The sequence below is a fragment of the Solanum lycopersicum genome, chromosome 5, assembly GCF_036512215.1.
Source record: "Solanum lycopersicum chromosome 5, SLM_r2.1".
Lineage (NCBI taxonomy): Eukaryota > Viridiplantae > Streptophyta > Magnoliopsida > Solanales > Solanaceae > Solanum > Solanum lycopersicum.
The window spans coordinates 1,101,082-1,119,676 of NC_090804.1; the positions used below are offsets into that span (position 1 = coordinate 1,101,082).

General features: G+C 32.6%; 4 protein-coding genes across 4 annotated transcripts; all 4 read right to left on the minus strand.

Moving 5' to 3' along the window:
• Positions 1-230: 230 nt before the first annotated feature.
• On the minus strand, positions 231-2,320 carry LOC101251379 (UDP-glycosyltransferase 74B1-like). Its single transcript, XM_010322852.4, has 2 exons — positions 1,657-2,320; positions 231-983 (listed from the first exon to the last, which is right to left on the minus strand). The coding sequence occupies exons 1-2, from the start codon at positions 1,786-1,788 to the stop codon at positions 258-260; spliced, it is 858 nt and encodes a 285-aa protein (XP_010321154.4). The 5' UTR covers positions 1,789-2,320; the 3' UTR covers positions 231-257.
• Positions 2,321-2,424: 104 nt separating this feature from the next.
• On the minus strand, positions 2,425-4,038 carry LOC101265234 (snakin-2-like). Its single transcript, XM_004238664.5, has 4 exons — positions 3,855-4,038; positions 3,695-3,733; positions 3,364-3,403; positions 2,425-2,791 (listed from the first exon to the last, which is right to left on the minus strand). The coding sequence occupies exons 1-4, from the start codon at positions 3,906-3,908 to the stop codon at positions 2,607-2,609; spliced, it is 318 nt and encodes a 105-aa protein (XP_004238712.1). The 5' UTR covers positions 3,909-4,038; the 3' UTR covers positions 2,425-2,606.
• Positions 4,039-6,334: 2,296 nt separating this feature from the next.
• LOC101265540 (uncharacterized) lies at positions 6,335-12,512 on the minus strand. Its single transcript, XM_004238665.4, has 18 exons — positions 12,366-12,512; positions 11,990-12,287; positions 10,622-10,831; positions 10,100-10,158; positions 9,748-9,885; positions 9,459-9,533; positions 9,256-9,339; positions 9,101-9,162; positions 8,822-8,891; positions 8,234-8,309; positions 8,006-8,136; positions 7,674-7,733; positions 7,464-7,538; positions 7,286-7,390; positions 7,113-7,208; positions 6,950-7,030; positions 6,762-6,863; positions 6,335-6,667 (listed from the first exon to the last, which is right to left on the minus strand). The coding sequence occupies exons 1-18, from the start codon at positions 12,405-12,407 to the stop codon at positions 6,599-6,601; spliced, it is 1,833 nt and encodes a 610-aa protein (XP_004238713.1). The 5' UTR covers positions 12,408-12,512; the 3' UTR covers positions 6,335-6,598.
• A 2,645-nt stretch (positions 12,513-15,157) lies between these two features.
• Positions 15,158-17,374, minus strand: LOC101251677 (probable histone acetyltransferase HAC-like 1). The gene has a single exon (XM_004239312.1). The coding sequence runs from the start codon at positions 17,372-17,374 to the stop codon at positions 15,158-15,160; it is 2,217 nt and encodes a 738-aa protein (XP_004239360.1).
• Between the last annotated feature and the right edge of the window lie 1,221 nt (positions 17,375-18,595).

Sequence of the window (18,595 nt, forward strand, 5' to 3'; positions counted from 1 at the left end):
TGTCTTTATGGTCTATGTTTCTCGATTATAAAACAAAAAATTCCATGTTTAACATAATCTGATTTTGTTGCAATCAATTGAGCTAATAAGCCACGAAAACAATACAATATAATAGACCACGAGCTAGCTTATTAGCATTTTAGCTTAAAACAAATGCTTAAACACATTTTTTTTTATTTTACTTAAACGCTAGAGAAATATTTAAAAGTAACTAAAATAAGTCAACGGCGAATCAAAGATTTCATGTACTTCATTTATCAAACTAAGTTTAGACTCTCCACAAACTCATTAATAGCCTTGTCTGAGCTACCTCCTTCACTAACTGTTTTTTTAGCCAAATCTCTCCATTTTGTAGCATTTTTTCTAATCTCATCACTCTTTTCTCCTTCCATTACCTCTTTTAAACAAAACAACAACTCTTCTCTTTTGACAATTCCTAACATGTCATCCAACTTAGGTCTCACACCAATCTCCCATATCTCATCAATAAACTTTGCATCCGTCATTTGATCCGAAAATTGTGGCATAGCCACCATTGGCACGCCGAGGCTTAGTCCTTCCAGCGTCGAGTTCCATCCACAGTGAGTTACAAAACAACCAATGGCTTGATTCGCTAGCGTCTCGAGCTGATTGCACCATGACACAATGAGTCCTTTACCTATTGTGGATTCTATGAATCCTTTAGGCAATTTGCATTTTTCAATATCTCTTACAACCCAAAGGAAATCCATGTTGCTTCCTAGTAAAGCATATGCTATTTCTTCTATTTGTTTTTGTGTAAGTGATACCATACTTCCAAATGAAATGTAAATTATTGATCTTTTTGGCTTTGTTTTTAGCCAATTGACACATTCTTCACTAAGGGGTTTCCATAGACTTGCTCCATATCCTTTGTCATTTTCTATTCTTCCATCTAAATATGATGATGGCACCATTGGTCCTATCAACTTTGCTGGCCAAAACTCTGAAACTCCTCTTGCTATCTGAAATTTTTTACACAAAAACAAAAAAAAAGTTTATATTCATAACAATTCGTATTTGACTAATCAATCTGAAAAATATTTCGATTCTACCATATTAAAGCAATATTGTAGCAGTAATTTATGTTTGACCAATGTTCTATAACTAAAAGTGCTTTTGAGAGAACAACTACCTTTTCAATTTATGAAAAAACAATCGTTTCAATTTGTTTTTCTGATTACGACTAAAAATTTTTGAATTCTATAATCTTAAACTAAAAATATACAGAATATATCAAAATATCGTATAATTTCGTAATCTTTAGACATGTAAAAAAAACTAATTAAAGAGTTAAAAGAAATTTTTTTTTAACTTTTGAAAAATTTTATCACGAAAAGTCGGTGATAATACATAAACCAATCAAATCGTGAAAAAATAAATCAAGATGCCAGACAAAGAATCATAAAAGTGACAAAAAGATAGGGGGCACAAACTATTATAATGCAACAAAATATATGATTCCCACCGCACATAAATGAATCTTTCAAAATATCTCCGTCAGTAAGATTATTAGTTATTTTTAAATTATTAAAATTATTTTTTTATTTGCTTAGATACATTTCTATACATTATCGATCTGTCAAACTACCACATGACATAATAAATGATTTCATTTGGAAGTATGGTATCACTTACCCAAAAACAAATAGAAGAAATAGCATATGCTTTACTAGGAAGCAACATGGATTTCCTTTGGGTTGTAAGAGATATTGAAAAATGCAAATTGCCTAAAGGATTCATAGAATCCACAATAGGTAAAGGACTCATTGTGTCATGGTGCAATCAGCTCGAGACGCTAGCGAATCAAGCCATTGGTTGTTTTGTAACTCACTGTGGATGGAACTCGACGCTGGAAGGACTAAGCCTCGGCGTGCCAATGGTGGCTATGCCACAATTTTCGGATCAAATGACGGATGCAAAGTTTATTGATGAGATATGGGAGATTGGTGTGAGACCTAAGTTGGATGACATGTTAGGAATTGTCAAAAGAGAAGAGTTGTTGTTTTGTTTAAAAGAGGTAATGGAAGGAGAAAAGAGTGATGAGATTAGAAAAAATGCTACAAAATGGAGAGATTTGGCTAAAAAAACAGTTAGTGAAGGAGGTAGCTCAGACAAGGCTATTAATGAGTTTGTGGAGAGTCTAAACTTAGTTTGATAAATGTAGTAGTAGATATTAGTTATTGGTTTTATTGTTATTGTTAATTTCATGGAGGGAGCAATGAAGATTATATTATATGATTTTTAAATTTTCTCATCATGTATTGACCTTTTGAAATTGGAAGTTACTTTTAATTTTTTGTGTTAATTGTACATTTATAATTTGGATTAGAATTATTCCTTATGTTCTGTATTAGTTGTTATGTTCTAAAACATCATATAATAAGAAATAGTTTGACAGGTATCTATGTCAAGTCAAACTATGACAGATAAACGTGAATGATAAAACACATATAACTAATCCCTCTAGCACATACGTAAAATAATACATCGAATGTGACATACTCGCATAATTCTAACCAACTACCAAACGACATACAGAGAACCATCATCACAACATTACATCAAAAATTACTTCTTATTATAAGTTAAGGGCACTTTGTCTTGTTTCCATGAGTAGTCATGTCTGTGTAGCATTTGCCACAAATTTCTCTATTACCGAAAGTGCCTGGAGGAACACATTTGCACCTCATACAACAAGTCCCACAAGCTCTGCTACATAAATTTGGTCTTGAGTGCTTGCTACATCTCACTTTGCATAGTCCTCCACAATCTGTTTATTTATTTATTATTTTTTTAAAAAAAACAATAATAAATCGAACAAACTCTTTGAATTCTCTTCGAGTGTTTGACTAAGTTTCTAAGCTGATCAAATTACGCGTTCTGATTTTATCTTATTACAAAAAGAGAAAGTATAGTTAAGTGCTTATTGTCATAAATTGGTCATTCTTTTGACTTATGGTTATTAGTTTTATAAAAACTTTTGGTTTAACGAAAAATCTTTAATATTTCTCTCTCATTTTCAACTTTCACCATTTATGTCCTTTTTTTTTCTTTATTAAAGAGATGCATATAAATTTACAAAATCTGAAAAAAGTTCCAAGGCTACTTTAGTCATTTTCAAAAAAAAACAATTTATGTACATTTTATATTAATATAAATAATGATTTGTTATAGTTCTGATAATAAGTATTATTATTTATATATGATATAAAACGTAGATAAATTATTCTTTTTTCTATACAAACAAAAAAACAATTTATTCATAAAATTTGTTAGCATCTAATGAAAATAGTGTCTTATTATTTTCTTTTCAATTAAAATATATTGAGAAATGAAACTTACCCACATATGGCAAGAGTCTCCTGTTACCTCCTTTCACCACCTAACAAAGATTTGCAAAACCAATATGAACAATTAAGAGGGTAAAAAAGAGAATTATTCTCGTCCCTAAAACATATCACGTGAAAAATTAAAACAAAAAAATTATCAAAATTACGACAAACAAATTAAAACAACAGGAGGTAACACTACTAGTGTGAGACACTCTTAATATACCTTTTTTTACTCTTATTTTCACATATGTTAATTAGGACAAATAATTTCTATGATGTTTAGTTTAAATTATCATTTTTTTTGGTTAAATAATTTTTAAAAAAAGAGTAAAGTGAAGTACCTGATTTTGGTGGTCTTCAATGTCAATATCAGAAGAGACCTACAAGCAAAGAACATTAATACATATAATTAGACTAGTACTAACACACAAAAAGATAGTTTTAACAACAAAATCATAAAAGAGTTAGGTGATTAACTAATTAATGGTTCAAAAATTTTACTTGTAGTAGGCAGAAGAGGAAGAAGGTGAAAATAAGAAGCAATCTTGAAGACATTTTTTTTTTTTTTGAGTTTTTGAATGAAATATTTTATTTTTGGTATTTTGCCTAAGTTTTTTTCTTGTAGTTTGTGATGACTACTTTGTTACTTTTTATTTTTTGGGGGGTGTAACAAAGTCAGTGCCCAACAATTTATAGGAATCTTGTGATCTAATTGCCCCTAGTTTTTACTTTAAATAACAGATCATAAAGTGGACTAGTCAATCCTTACCTTCTTTTAATTAAGTAGGTATATTGTAGTCTGATTAATTAATTATGATTCGTATCGAAAAGTTTTATTTAGAGTAAATACTTCATATTAAAAGTGAATTATATTAAAAAAATTTAGAAGTTAGAATAATCTTGAATTTCTGAGTTCGAAGTTTAAAGGTTATAAAATATTAATAAAAATTTTAAAACGGTATATAAAATTTTATATTAATTAAAATGGTGAAATCGTTGGAAAACCTCCGCTGGAGCGATTTTGTAGAATGTGATTTTTTAAAAGAAAAAATTAAAGAAAATCAATTTTAAAAAAATAAAATAAAATAAAAATCGATGCCTAGCAGCGATTTTGCTTTTTCCGACGGAGGAAATTGTTGTTGTACTGTTCTGGTTAATATAAAATTTTATATACCGTTTTAAAATTTTTATTAATATTTTATACCTTTTAAACTCTTGACTCTTAGAATTCCTTATATTGAGTACTTCTTTTCTTTCTTTTGTTGTTATTGTTATATACAAAATAAGAATTCTAATATTGAGATAGGAGAAGTGTTATAATTTTTTAAGGGATTAATTAACAACAAAACACATATTAAGTATTTTTAAACTAATAAACTGTGGTTAGTTTAGGAGGTTTTGAAATACAACTCAACTTTGTATAAAACATAGAATTGATATTATAAACAAAAATATCATTTAGAATAGTTAAAGTAATATCATAATCTCCAATAAAAGTTTACGGAACAATCATTAGTAAGAAGAGTGTGTTCGAACAATTGTATAATGCTTTTTTCATGAGCTAATTTTTAAGATTGAAGTAGATTCAAAGTTCATTTCTATAAATTAAATTATTTAACTAATTTAAGTCATTTTTAGTCAAAAATATATTTTTTTTAAACCAAAAACATAACAATAGGTAAATTTGGATCTACTTCAAATAACAATTTTTAACTATTTTCAAAATTTGATGGAAGGAACATGTGGTACTCATAATGGGAGATGTACAGCAAAAGAGTAGAGATTCTTAAAGCAAACACTAATGAATGAAGTGGAAGAATTAATTAATCTATCTCTTTTTTAATCTGTCATTACTCATTATCTTAACATGTTAAAAAATGAGTAATCATTTTATTATATTCCTCAAATATATTTTTATATTTAATGTATTGGAAAAATGATTGTAGTTATTAATAAGAGTTTAGAACTAAAAATGATAATGTAAAAAATAAAAATAGATATATAGTTTTATAGTCCCGCTGTCCACTTTTTAACTGTCATGCTACGTTTTTTAAAAATTGATTTGACTAAATTTAAAGGTATATTGAATATTATATTAATATATTATAAGAATATTTCTGTATTTTTTGGCAAATTTAGAAGTTTCAGTGGGCTCTAAACTCAACGCAATGGTCCTAGAAACAGGCTTGAGACAGACAATAGACAAACAAATGTGGCATGCCAAAACAAAGATTCAATGTAAAGCTGCTGAATTTAACAAACTTTACTAAGTGGCCATCACATCTTCTGTGGGTTGCAATTGGAATATTTGCTCCGCCCAGTAAAATAAAGAGGTTATTTTCGATATACTCAATTTAGCTAAGAATTTAATATATACAAGAGAAGAAAAAGAGTAGAACATGAAAATAAAACGATGACATATAAAACCGCTTAGTGATGTAGTGTTTGAGATGGAGCTTCCTCAAAATCTGCACTACTTGCCTCAAAAAAAAAACAGTACGTACAAAGAGACAAAAAATACAAAAGATAATTATTATTTTACTTCCATTAATTATTATTCTTACGTAATTTAAAATTTTAAATCCGCCTCTACGACATATTCATTTGACATGTCATTTAGAGAGGTTAGACACATTTCATATTCATCAGCTCTGTCCTGAAAACACGCTGTTCAAAGTAATTTTGAAGAGTTATCCACTGAATTCTTAAAGACTGAAAACCCCAGCTGGCCAAACTTATCCAGCTAAATTCTGTTTTTTTGTTTTTTGAAAACTTTACAAGTTCATGTAAATTTTTTCAAACTACTAAAATGACCAAATAAATTTAACATATCCCTCTGTATTTTTTTTCGAGGGGATGGATTAGCATTTAGAACACAGCACAATTATCATATTACTTTAAAACAGTTGAATGACAAACTAAAAGTAAGTTAATTCTGTCCTGCAACACGAAAATAAGCGTAAAAGAACAACTCACAAGAGTTTCAAACTAGAGAATGAATATGAAATGGTGAATAGAAGTAATCTCTATATACTTGCCACTAATGTTTCAGAAACGGAATGTTATTTATCAAAATTTCCACCGTCCCCCCGCTCAAAATGATTCAGTCACAAAGGGGAGCTGAGGTCGGACTCTTAGGAATATCATTGGTAAAAGAAAAAAAAATACTCACCTATGCAGCCCTGCCCCAACCTCAAGAATGAAAGCAGGGAGAAAAATAAATCTGATCTAAGGAATGTGGTATTTTAGAACATAACAGCAAGCTCCTTCTCAGTCATCTCAAATACATGGTCTCTTGCATCTGTGAGAGCTGTCTGAAATTCGGAAATCCGTCCGGATATTGTAAGGAACAAAAAATCGCGTAAAACAGGTAAAATAAGAGAGTAATGTTATATCATTTGAAGTTACCTGTCCTAATTTGGTGAGGAAGTTACTGGCAAGATTTAAAGATGTGAGTCTAACATCTTCATTTGCTTTAAGTGCTTGAGCGATAGAAAAAGCTCCTTCATCCTGTGCGCAAGAGAAACTAAGTTAATACAAGATGATACCTTTATCAAGACAGGTGGTTGTACTTGTACTGGAAAAGAGTTGCATACTCTAATTTCATTGAACCCTAAATTGAGTGTCATCAAAGATTCATTGACTACTTTCAAACTCCGAGCAAGGCAGATTGCACCCTGAAAAGGGATATAGTTCATGTACTTTTGAGGGAAATTAAAGATTGTGGCAGAATAGGAGAACTATAAACTTTGAATGAACCTCGTCTCTAAGTCCATTGGCTCGCAAGTCTAGAGTTGATATGGTACTATTGTACTTCAACATATCGGCAAAATGTTCTGCACCTTTGGCTCCGATCTGCAACAAAATTAGTTGAGCACGCTAAAAAAGTTTGCAAAAGAGGGGGCATCTATATGAAACAATCAATGTATTACCTGACACCAACCAAGCATGAGATCTTTCACATTTCCATGAAACTTGAGTACCTCTGCTAATGCCATTGCCCCCTCTGGTCCAATGGGGTTGTAACCAAGTTCTAACTGTTTGTGAGAAATTTTAAAGATAATGTATTTGATTTGGTCCAATAAATCGGTAAAAGTAAGATGAACTCACGGAGGTAATGACAGAATTATCTTTCAGAACTTCTGCTATGGCACTAATACCCTTAGCATGTATGTCATTGCCCCCCTGTAAAATTCACAGAATTTCAGCAATAAGAGCAAATAGAAAATAATGCTCTGGTAAGATTAAGAAACCCAACCTCTTCCGTGAACAAAAACAAGAAAATATTAAATAAAATAGAAAAGAAGAAACAATTCTCACAAGATCAACATTAGTTATCGAGCGGTTCTCCTTCAAAGCTTCTGCAATCTTTTCAGCTCCCTGATGGATATGATGTAAATGGAGAAAAAAAGAAGGGAAAGTCAATGCATATCAAGAGATCGAGTCTGGATCTGCGACGTAAGAAATCAAATACCTTATTTATGGGGACAGGTTAAACTTTATCCTTCAAATATAACTGTGGATAAAATAAATACATCGTCTATGCAAAAATGGACACGTTTGGTTTCTCAAGTGAAAAGCTTGGTTAGCTGAGAAGAGTCTTTTACATAATAAAGGAAGAAAACTGTGAAAGTTTTAAGTGGTTCAATTACCTCATCTTTAATGTCATTCATATAGAGATTCAACCACAGTAAGCTTTTGCTTTTTTTGACGTATTCGGCAACATGAAATGCTCCTCTTGCAGTAATTGAATTGTTGGCAAGGTCAAGTAAGACAAGTTTCCCTGCAGACATATAATGGTGACCTTTCAAAAAAGATGCAAAGGACACAACGCCAATATATGTTTAAAGAGAATGGTTAATGATATCCAATAAGCAAACCTTTACGCAAAGACAGGCCAGAGATTAATGCCCGTACTCCTTCATCGCCAACAGAGTTCCCCTGCAAATAAAGTTCCTGCATATAAAAAATCTTTTCAAACACATTTGAATAGCAGGTGCATGTTTATGATATACAGTAATATGTAAATAGTAGCCCATTCCCATTTTGGGCAGAACAGATCTAGCTTCAACCTCGGATTGTTGGTGAGGAACATTATGAAACCGCCGAAAGAAGTTTATTTAATAACATGAGGGCATTTCACAGTTAATCACAGTGTCAGCAGACACAGAGGAAATCGAAAAATTTGAAAAGAAAAGCTCTTCTATACAATCAAATGGAAACATGAATAACAACAACAAGACCTTACTCATACCTTGTAGAGGTAGGGAGGTTGTTTCCAAAAAAAATTAAAAAGGAAGGAAATATGAGTGCAGAAGTTGAATAACAAGAAACATTGCAATGACACAGAAGCAAGATATCAAGGCTAACAAAAAGCTCAATTATTTGCTAAGTCAAATTACAAGAACAGAAAAAAGAGCAAAAGGCGAAGGGTCACAGTGGGAGGAAGGAATTGATTAGAAATATACCCTCAAGGACTTATTGCTCTCCAAGCCTTTAGCCAGTGCTGCAGCCCCTAAAGCACCACCATAATTGCCGCTGAACAGTTAATTAAAGCACATAATTAAAAGATATAAGGGAAATAAAAATTAATATGCCTTCCCTCACAAATTAAAATCCACGTCTTTCTCCCCCACCCCCACCCTCCCCCTCCAAACCAATAAAGCAAAAACAAATAATTAACTGCTACGTTTGACATATGACAAATGAGGATGGGCACAGAAGACAGCAGAACAAATTTTGCTTACTTGAGATGCAAGGATTGTAAAGTTTTATTCTCAAGAAGTGATCCAGCAAGACCTGAAAATCCCTATTCCATATCCAAATCAAACATGTTTTCCTTCAGAAACCGAGATGATAATAACTAGGAAATACAAATCACAAGTTCTGCATAATAACATACAGAATAGTCAATCAGATTATTGTTTAGTTCAAGAACACGCAAGGTTGAATTTTTTTTCAGCATTTCACCGATGGCTTTGGCTCCCTGTAAAATTCAGACAAACCATTGCAGAGAAATTTAGGCAATAATTTACCAGAAAGCAGAAAATACCATCGCAAGTTAGCAACAGAACTTTAATTTAATGCTAAAGGCATGTTCAAGACCTCATCTCCTAAGCCAGTGCTGTTCAACTGGAGCTTTTGAATACCAGAGTTATTTGCCAGTATATCACATAGACACTGCAAACATAAATTAACACCAAATAGTCATGATTGATCCTGAAGTGCCAAGGTGGAGATGAGAAATACAATACAAAGCATGATATTAAAATACACATGTTAATTTGGTATAACAGTTAGACCAAGTGCAAAGAGAAAGTTAGGATCTGCTTATTAGTCATCTGTATTCCAAGAACTCACTGCTTTGGATTTTCACCTATCATCTGTGCATTACCTTGGCTCCTTCATCCCCAATAGCATTTCCAGATAGGTTAAGAGTCTTTAGAGCAATATTTGATTGCAATATACCATCAAAGGCCTTCAATCCATCTGCAGTTATTCCATTAGCAGCAAAGTTTACTTCCTCAGCTGTCTGGAAATCACATGAAAGGAAATGCAGTGTACATTGGTAAAGGAACCAAACTTGCGCAAAAACATACTTCCAGAAAAAAAGAAGCTAAAGATTGTATTTTTACTTGTCTGCATTACAGCATTATGGTTTCATCCTCTTGAGTCAACAGGATGGACCGTAATAAATAATGGCATACTCTACACTGATAACAGAGAGGGGGGACAAAAGACATTACCTGATTATATGCTAAACTCTCTGCTAGGAAAAAGAGCCCCTCGTCTCCAAAGTTACGACCTGCCAAAGCCTAAAACGTTCAACCCAATACCTCTCGCGACTTGCAAAATTAATCCTTAATCAGTATGCAAAGCATGTAGAATCACAATACAAGGAAGATGCAGAAAAACTTTGGTTTTGGTGTGACGCGCACTTGGTGGGGGAAGCTTATAAATGAAACAAGTTTGGAAGATTTCCTTCAGACACTATCAGTATGCAGAACATGTTTTTCAATCATAAATCAAGGTAAAGCTTTGGTCTTTATATGTTGAACTTTCTAAAGAGGTGGAACAGGGACTTGAGAATTTAATAAGTCAAGGCAAATCCTTTAACATCGTGATCACATTTCTGAAAATTACACATGATAGAAAGTTTTTGATCAAAGGTATAAAAAAGGAAGATATTCATTATGAAAGCATTTAGCATTGACGACCACCAACTTTAATATTTGAAGCAGCTGAGCCAGAACTGACTGCAATTTTACCTGACATGTCAACAATGCTGAAAGATCTAAGCTCTTTAGCAAAGTCATTAAGCCTCAGCTTGGATTCTCTTTCAATCTTTGCACCAAAACCAGGCAACAAGTTTGTCCCAGCGGCAATGGACCACTTCAATCCCTGAGTAGACTTGCTTTCTTCTGATGTAGTATTGGCTGGTTTGGGTAGAAGAATTTTCTCCACCAGCTTCCACAAAACTGTCAACTGAACACATAGATTAGTACGATATAGAGAATCTTCCTTCTACTTAAGATCTCTATATCAGTCACAATTCATAAGAGGAAGATCTTCAGTCTAGCAGCCACATTTTCACAAGATTCAACCTCCGCGAGAAAGGATGCCAGGTGGAAGAGGATATAACTTATAACGAGTTCATTGGGAAGGGTGCAGCAATAGAAATGGCCAGGGCCCATAGTCAATGACTGAACCAGCGCAACACTGTGGTAAAACTAAGAAACTTATTCTATCTGCAGATGCAAGTTAAGCAGCTCCTCAATTTTTTGGGCAGAAAGAGCTCAGAGTTATTCATAGAGGTAATTTGCAATGAAAGAGGAATTCAGCCGCATCATATAGAATAGAAGTATGGAGCAACATCTTTGGATATGGAAATGTAAGAACTTTGAATGTTAAGAAAAATTAGATGCAACAGTACCAGTGTTTGATTAACTGTTTATTAGAATTTGACATTGTAAAAAAAGAAGAGAGAAATGAGCTCTTGTAATTAAAGGTTTAACCGCATTCAAGGAGCTCCGCATATAGAAATTCTGAACTAAATTAAGAAGGAAACTTTACTAATACCGCGCTCCCAACTAATAAAACATAATTATTAAGAATATCTTACACAACATTTTTACCTATTCACTAAACCTCAAGCATGCTCCTTCATATTCAGGATGGTCAAATAACTAGAAAAGTAAGTAGAACATAAGCAGTCACCCTAATTAGTAGTGGATGATCATGGAAAAGAAAAGAAGGTTGAAAGTTGAAATTTTTGTCAACTAAAGGTTACTGGTAATTGAATAATGAAAGAAAGTGTTTTTCAACACATGTAAAGGAAGCTATAATTAAACCACCGGAAGGAAATCTCTCGGATGATGTATAGGTGCACATGTAATCAAGTATTAGTATTTTAGACCACAAATTCAAAATTCTTCTTTTTCGCTATCAAGTTAAAAGGCAGAAGTAGCAATTTTTAACTCCTTATTTTATTTATTGCTCCAACACTAGTAATGATAATCAAATGTACTCAAGCGCAAGCTCAATCACTAGTAATGATAATCAAATGTACTCAAGCGCAAGCTCAATTCAGCATAAGAAAAAGCTATCAGAGATGAAAATAGGCAAAATATCAATACCAAAAGAGATAACCACAAAAGCACCAGCGGGCACAACAAACGAAACAATTCTGTCAACAGGTAATGCTGGCGTTTGAGCTTGTGATTCCTTGTAAACTCTCCGAGTACTCATCGAACGTCTCGAACCAGTACTAGACGACGAAGCAGCTCTAACAGTTACACGTCTCAATTGCACGCATTTTCTTCTTCTACTACTTATACTAATCGGCGAAATATGAATCAAACAATAACTGGATGAACTACTCAACGATTTCTGCAATCCGTATCCAACTTTTCTACCATTAAATTCAAAATTCACCTAAAAATTAACGAAAAAAAAGTGAGAATTTAATCATAATTGTAAGTTCGAGTAAGTTAACAAAGTAGAGAAAAGTACCGTCGGATGAGAACACAGAGAGAATGTAGAAGATGAGCCCATGGAGAGACTCAATGAGTGAGTGAGACTGTGAGAGGAACGAAGAGAGAGTTCCAGAAGAGGAGATAAAGCGCGGCGTTGCAGTGATGATGATCTGACAGAATATTTGGGCCTAAGCCGGTTATAAATCTAGCCCAAAAATATATTGGACCAAACTGGGTAGATTTGGGTCAAGGGGTTGGGCCAAAAATTACGCAACTAATCAAAAGAGGAACTTTCACATATAGTCATTCAAAAATAGCTTTGTTACTCTCAATAGCTATAGTCTGATATTTATAATTCGTAGCTACATGTTATAGAGATGAGAGAGGCGATCGAGACCGGGAGAGAAAGTAGATAGGTGAGCGAGAGAGGGCAAATAGTGGGAGAGAAGTGAGTTGTATATGTATATTGGTTAGACAATTGTATATTATACATATGTATTTGTATATATATGACAAGTGATAGGGAGAGGGAGGAGAGAGACGAGCGAGAGAGGACATAGAGTGGGAGGAAGGTCAGTTGTAAATGTATATCGATTAGATAATAGTATATTATACATATGCACTTGTATATATGGTAAACGAGATTGGGAGAGAGAAGAGAGAGGCGAGCGAGATTGGGAAAGGGAGGAGAGATGCGATCTATAGAAGGCAAAGAGTGGGAGAGAGGTGAATTGTATATGTATATTAGTTAGATAATTGTATGTTATTATACATATGTATTTGTATATTCTGGCGAATTATACATATACAAACGTGACTAATTATACAGACTCGAATTCAGTCCACATAATTAATGTATAATGTTAGTCGCGAGTAGTGATTATTACAAACTATAGATATAATGAGAAATTAAGTAGTACAAGTTTGCGTAACCGCGTAATTTTCCCATGAATTACTTATTATACTAAACTAATATAGTAGGCTGCACCGATAAAAATTGTGATAGAAGGGTAAAAGTACTCTTATTATTAATCAGATGCCTTGAGTTTGATTTCTCTCCTGAATACGGAGTGACCTTTGTTAGGAAGCGTTTTAATCTCAAAGTGAGACTTTTGGCACAAATGAATTCTAATCTAGTAGGAATTTAATATAAATACCAAACATTTGAATAAAAATAATAATAATATTAGTAGGCTACAAATTACAATCATTTGATATTCAAAACCTTTAATTGAACAAACATCACCTACTTTTCTCAAATAATACTTTTTTGTATTGACTTATTTATACCCACGTTCTTAGGAATATAAGTTGTGCAGGCATATTATATAACAAAGACAAACCACGTTAGGTTTTATTAACAAGAGAATAAGCAATCAAAACTAGTTCAAGTAAGGATAATCATTATCAAGGTTGTTAACAATGTATAAAATTAACATCTACTCGAAAATAATGGTTCAACCTAACTTTTCTTTTCTTATAACGTAAGTTTTTGACTGTTCAAAATAGTGTGCACATCTCAATTAATATTATAAAAAAAAAAATTATTATCTTTTATCAGTATAAATATCGAGTGACTCTATCCATCAAAACTTGAACAGATAAAAAATATCTTGTCTAATATTTTTGCCTCTTTGTATACTTTTCTTTGTATGCATTTTGATGTAGTTTAAATGTTTTTATATAGCTGTGGTGGTCGTAAAGATCTTTTGATCAAGAATCTAATTAATAGGATAGAATTTCTCTTGTTGGAAAAGCAGGTAAGACTTTATGTGTACTCCTATTTCTGGCTTCGCCTCTGTCCATCACGATGAGAGGTGAAAGACAAATTTAAAAAATTAGACCAATTTATTATATAATGTCACCTACTAAGGGAAAGCTAGCTAGCAATGGATTATTATATTAACTTGTAAATATGACTTCTCTATATAAAGCAAGCAAGGAGCTTTGTTGGAATATCAAATAGAGTTTAATTAAGCATGGGTTTTAGGGTTTTAGCTACAATTATTTTATTTTTTGGCATGTTGGTGGCTATTGCAACAGCACAATATGGAGGCTCCTATAATGACTCTAATATTGGCTCCACCAACTCATCTCCAACACTTGTGTTAGCACTTGTTGCATTCATAATTTCCTTCTTTATTATAATCAAATAAAAGATGTGATGAGTCTATCAAATTCAACTTATTATAAAATGGTTTGATTAATTTCCTCTCATTTTAATCTCTTGTGTTGTAATACTTAAGGTGTTTAATAATATATCTTTGTATATGTTTTTTTCTCTTCCCTCTTATTTATGACTTTACTCGTGATTAGTTTAGTTATCTCATTTGCAACAAATTTTAAAGTAATGAGAATTAAAATGAGATTAAATAAAGTTTTTATCTCGATGAATATATGTGAGTACAATTGTGTTCCTTTATAAGTTGTTAGTAGCGTGTTTTTTGACCTTCTTGCAATGAATTTGATCACTAGAAACGTCAAACGGTGACTTTGACAAAGGTTGTGTTTGAAGTTTTATGAAATTTTTGAGATGCCTTTTCAAAAGAATACATAAATTAGTTACATATATTAGGAAAACATAAAATAAAAACCATTATACAGATACATAATGGAAAGCAAACTTTCCTTTTTAATCTCAATTCAGCATAAGAAATTACAGCTATCAGAGATGAAAATAGGCATAACAAATAATGCTGGCCTTTGAGCTTGTGATTCCTTATAAACCCTCCGAGATTTCATCGAACATCTCGGACCAGTACTAGTATCATTTCACTTGTATATACAGTGTAATTTTCCGACTAAGGGTGTTCAATTGGAAACCTATTCCTAACTATAGGCCACGCCATGCTTTTTAATATCCTTGCAACGGGGAACTATGCAACTGGTATCTCGACATGTCTGTGAATGCCAATGCAGTAAGGACCAAATTTTGCGACAAAGCGCACACCCCCCTGCAACTCTATGACTACACCGGCTTACATGTTGAAAAAGTTGCCTAACTTTGATGCATCCTGAGAACGAGCAGTGATTACTTAGAGTTGCACAGCATTGTGATGCATGCACCAGTGCACCCATTAATTTGACCTTCAATGCTCCATGACCCTCGAAATGTTCCTTTTCGAAGGACAGGTGAATGTTTTTGTAGAGATGATACAATATCATCATTGAGGAATGCTTGGCACGACGAAGTGAATCAAATTGATAGTGATTTTTCTCACAGAAGCTTAAAACAGAATGCCTATTCTCGAAAATGTCATTTTCAATAATAGCATCCTGGTCTTCGGTGCTAACAGGTATATCGTCCTCCTCCATCACAATCTCAGAAAGTAAATGCTCGTCTCCACTACTGGAACGGTGTGTTTTCTGCAACGCGACACACTTGTTACAAATATGAAAGCTTTTGCATTGCTTACAAGACCATCGACGTTCTGATACTATTACTTGTTGACAGTTTATGCACACAAAACGTAAATTTACAACGATGAACTCTTTTTTCACGGGTAAGATCGTTTGCCCTAACTTTTGCATCACTAGAATATCTTTAGTCGCATCTGCATAAACATTGTCGTTTCCAATTGCTTTTAAACTACTCTTTGTCATTAGCTTTTTAGCTTTATCCGCTCTGTTCTCTTTCTCAATATTCCTAATTATTTCTTCTGCAGCACCAGACCAATAGTCTCCGTTAAAATATGGCAAATGAGCAGCACTGTTCCTTGTACTCGGACCAAAAAATTGATCATATAAGTTAGTATGGTTCACTACGATACCCTCTTCAGATGCTTTCCTTAACATTGACTTGTACCACAACCGGAGCTTCTCTGGTTTCGGTGTTTTCTGAGATTTAGGATGGCAATAGAAGATGTAGTCTTCACCTTTTAACGACGGGCAAGCCCATAAATAACAAGCTGTAAAGCCTCGTTTCTTGCAGTAATCCATGTATCCGATAAGTATTTCATGGTATACAAAAGTTCTTAAAGTTTCTCCTTTCACAGTTCTAACATCAGGTGTAAAGTAGTTGATTGAATCGAGATATGATATATAGACGCAACGTCTATTTGGAGAGGCACATTCTGATCCAAACTCTTGTACATACATTCCGAAGAGGCAAACATCTACCCCTCCAATTTTTTGGAATAACAGAATCAACTTCGATTTGTACTGAAACTCCGGAGGATATTCATCATTCTGAAAAATATCTAGAAATTGCTGATTCAGTTTCAAATTTCTGTTAACTGACAGTACTACTCTGACTGTTAGATCTGCTGCAGCAGGTACCTCGTCATCATATTTAGCTCTTTCGTTTCTATCTAGCTCGAGGCGCCTGAACAGTCTCTGCTCAATGTGATCACTAAGCATAGTTCTCGGAAGATGTTGAGCTCCGATAGAAACTGGTAAAGGCTTATGCTCTCCTGCTTCGATCTCCTTTAAACGACAAAATGGACATATGTACTTAGCTTGTCCTTCTAAATCTTCGTTAGCATTATAAAGACCACATACTTGATGTTGCCAACATTCACACTTATCACACTGTACCCACGGTTCTTCATTTCTATAGTTATTTTTAGCCTTCTGAAACTTATTTTTACCGAGTACATTATCATCGTCACTACACTTCCTGAAACAATTATTACAATAGCAGTGTCGTCTATCAGATTCATCCACAGCCCAATAATAAATCAAGTTGCGCTTGATACATTTATAACATGACGAACAATGTATAGGTGTTGGAACAAAATCGAGACTGTCCATGCTACATAACTGGCAGACATTGTTAGTCACAGAACGTTCACTCATAGTTTCAGTTGATCTGAGATTACGAATATGATTCTTCAATTGCTCTATAGAGAAATAATCCATCAATGAAACTCCCAACAACTTTGGTTCAGTTAAATCGTTATTCATCTCTGTTTTATTCTTCTTGCTGCGAACAGGGAGATTTTCGAATCTCTTCCGCTTTGATGGAGGCAAATCAGCTTCATTGATATAAGATCTAATGCCATAATTCCTTTTACACATAAAACTCTTGATTGTATTTCCAATCATTCCGTTTCACAGATTCGAAGGAAAATATTTTAATTTATAGTCTAATGGTTGCTGAATCTTAATTCAACTTCTTATCTTTTTCGATAGATTTTGGTATGTTGAAAATAACTAGTAACTTTACTATTTATAAAAGAGAGTAAGAAATCAAATTAAACTGGGATGAGAATATCTATTCCTATAAGAATTAGGACAAACAAATCCTAACTAAACATTAATTAAGTATTTGGATGAAAAAATTAATCTTAATTTAACTTTTCTATGTTTCTATATAGATTTTTCTTTTCTGTATATTTTTGTATGTTGAAAATAACCAGTAACATCTCTATTTAAAAAATTAAGAAACGAAAGTAAAACATATTCCTAAATGAACTAGGATAGACAAATTCTAATTAAACATTAATTAAATAAATATGAAAAATAACAAAACCTAAATAACTTAGGATTTCTGGAATTATTATTACAACAAACTCAATCCATAAATAAATTTCCTAATATTTTTGCCTCCGAGTACTTTACTTTATATGCATTTACTAATGTAAATTAAATGCATTAGTTTAATTGTTTTGTTTTTTAAAGATTATTTGATCAAGAATCTTAATACGATAGGATCACTTTGATGATCAAAGAAAGAATTTGATTAGTCTATAAAATTCAACTTATTATAAAATAGTTTGATTAATTATGACTTTATAAGTATCTCGTTTTCTACAAAATTTAAACTGATGAAAAATAATTTGTAATCACAAAAACAATAAATGCTGAAACTATGATCTTATCGATGAAAATACTTGTGAGTGCAATTATTTTCCTCTATAAGTTATTAGTAGCGTGTTTCTTGACCTTCTTGCAATATATATATATATATATATATATATTTTAAGTCATTTTTGACTTATTCCAAGTATTTTTTTATATTTGTCAAACACTTTCAAGTTTAAAAATTAACGTAAATATAAATTTGATCGACTTTTAAGTTAATTCAAGCAAGCTCTAAGTCAAAGATAAGAATAAAAATTTAATATCTCTATGTTTAAATTTCACTATGTCACGCATAATATACATCAATATTTTTCATCGATTCGATAATTTGTAGCGATTAAATATAAATCTTTCTTTTTTTTACGCAGTTAATCTATGTGGTTCAATCATATCCAAATATTTTGGATGAACTCCATTTGGTAGTTCCCATTCAAAGAGGTAGAGTAGCTGAGCCAAAGAAAA

What these genes read in the sequence shown, in the direction of transcription:
- LOC101265234 (XM_004238664.5), bottom strand. Translation starts at nt 3,908, where the DNA reads ATGTCTTCAAGATTGCTTCTTATTTTCACCTTCTTCCTCTTCTGCCTA. An exon ending in TCCTCTTCTGCCTACTACAA is followed by an intron (nt 3,734 to 3,854) that starts GTAAAATTTTTG and finishes CTTTGCTTGTAG; the next exon opens with GTCTCTTCTGATATTGACAT. An exon ending in GAGACTCTTGCCATATGTGG is followed by an intron (nt 2,792 to 3,363) that starts GTAAGTTTCATT and finishes ATAAATAAACAG; the next exon opens with ATTGTGGAGGACTATGCAAA.
- LOC101251677 (XM_004239312.1), bottom strand. Translation starts at nt 17,374, where the DNA reads ATGATTGGAAATACAATCAAGAGTTTTATGTGTAAAAGGAATTATGGC.
- LOC101265540 (XM_004238665.4), bottom strand. Translation starts at nt 12,407, where the DNA reads ATGGGCTCATCTTCTACATTCTCTCTGTGTTCTCATCCGACG. An exon ending in AGAGTTTAGCATATAATCAG is followed by an intron (nt 9,886 to 10,099) that starts GTAATGTCTTTT and finishes TGTGATTTCCAG; the next exon opens with ACAGCTGAGGAAGTAAACTT. An exon ending in CGATAACTAATGTTGATCTT is followed by an intron (nt 7,539 to 7,673) that starts GTGAGAATTGTT and finishes TGAATTTTACAG; the next exon opens with GGGGGCAATGACATACATGC.
- LOC101251379 (XM_010322852.4), bottom strand. Translation starts at nt 1,788, where the DNA reads ATGAGTCCTTTACCTATTGTGGATTCTATGAATCCTTTAGGCAATTTG. An exon ending in TTTCTTCTATTTGTTTTTGG is followed by an intron (nt 984 to 1,656) that starts GTAAGTGATACC and finishes AAAAAATTTCAG; the next exon opens with ATAGCAAGAGGAGTTTCAGA.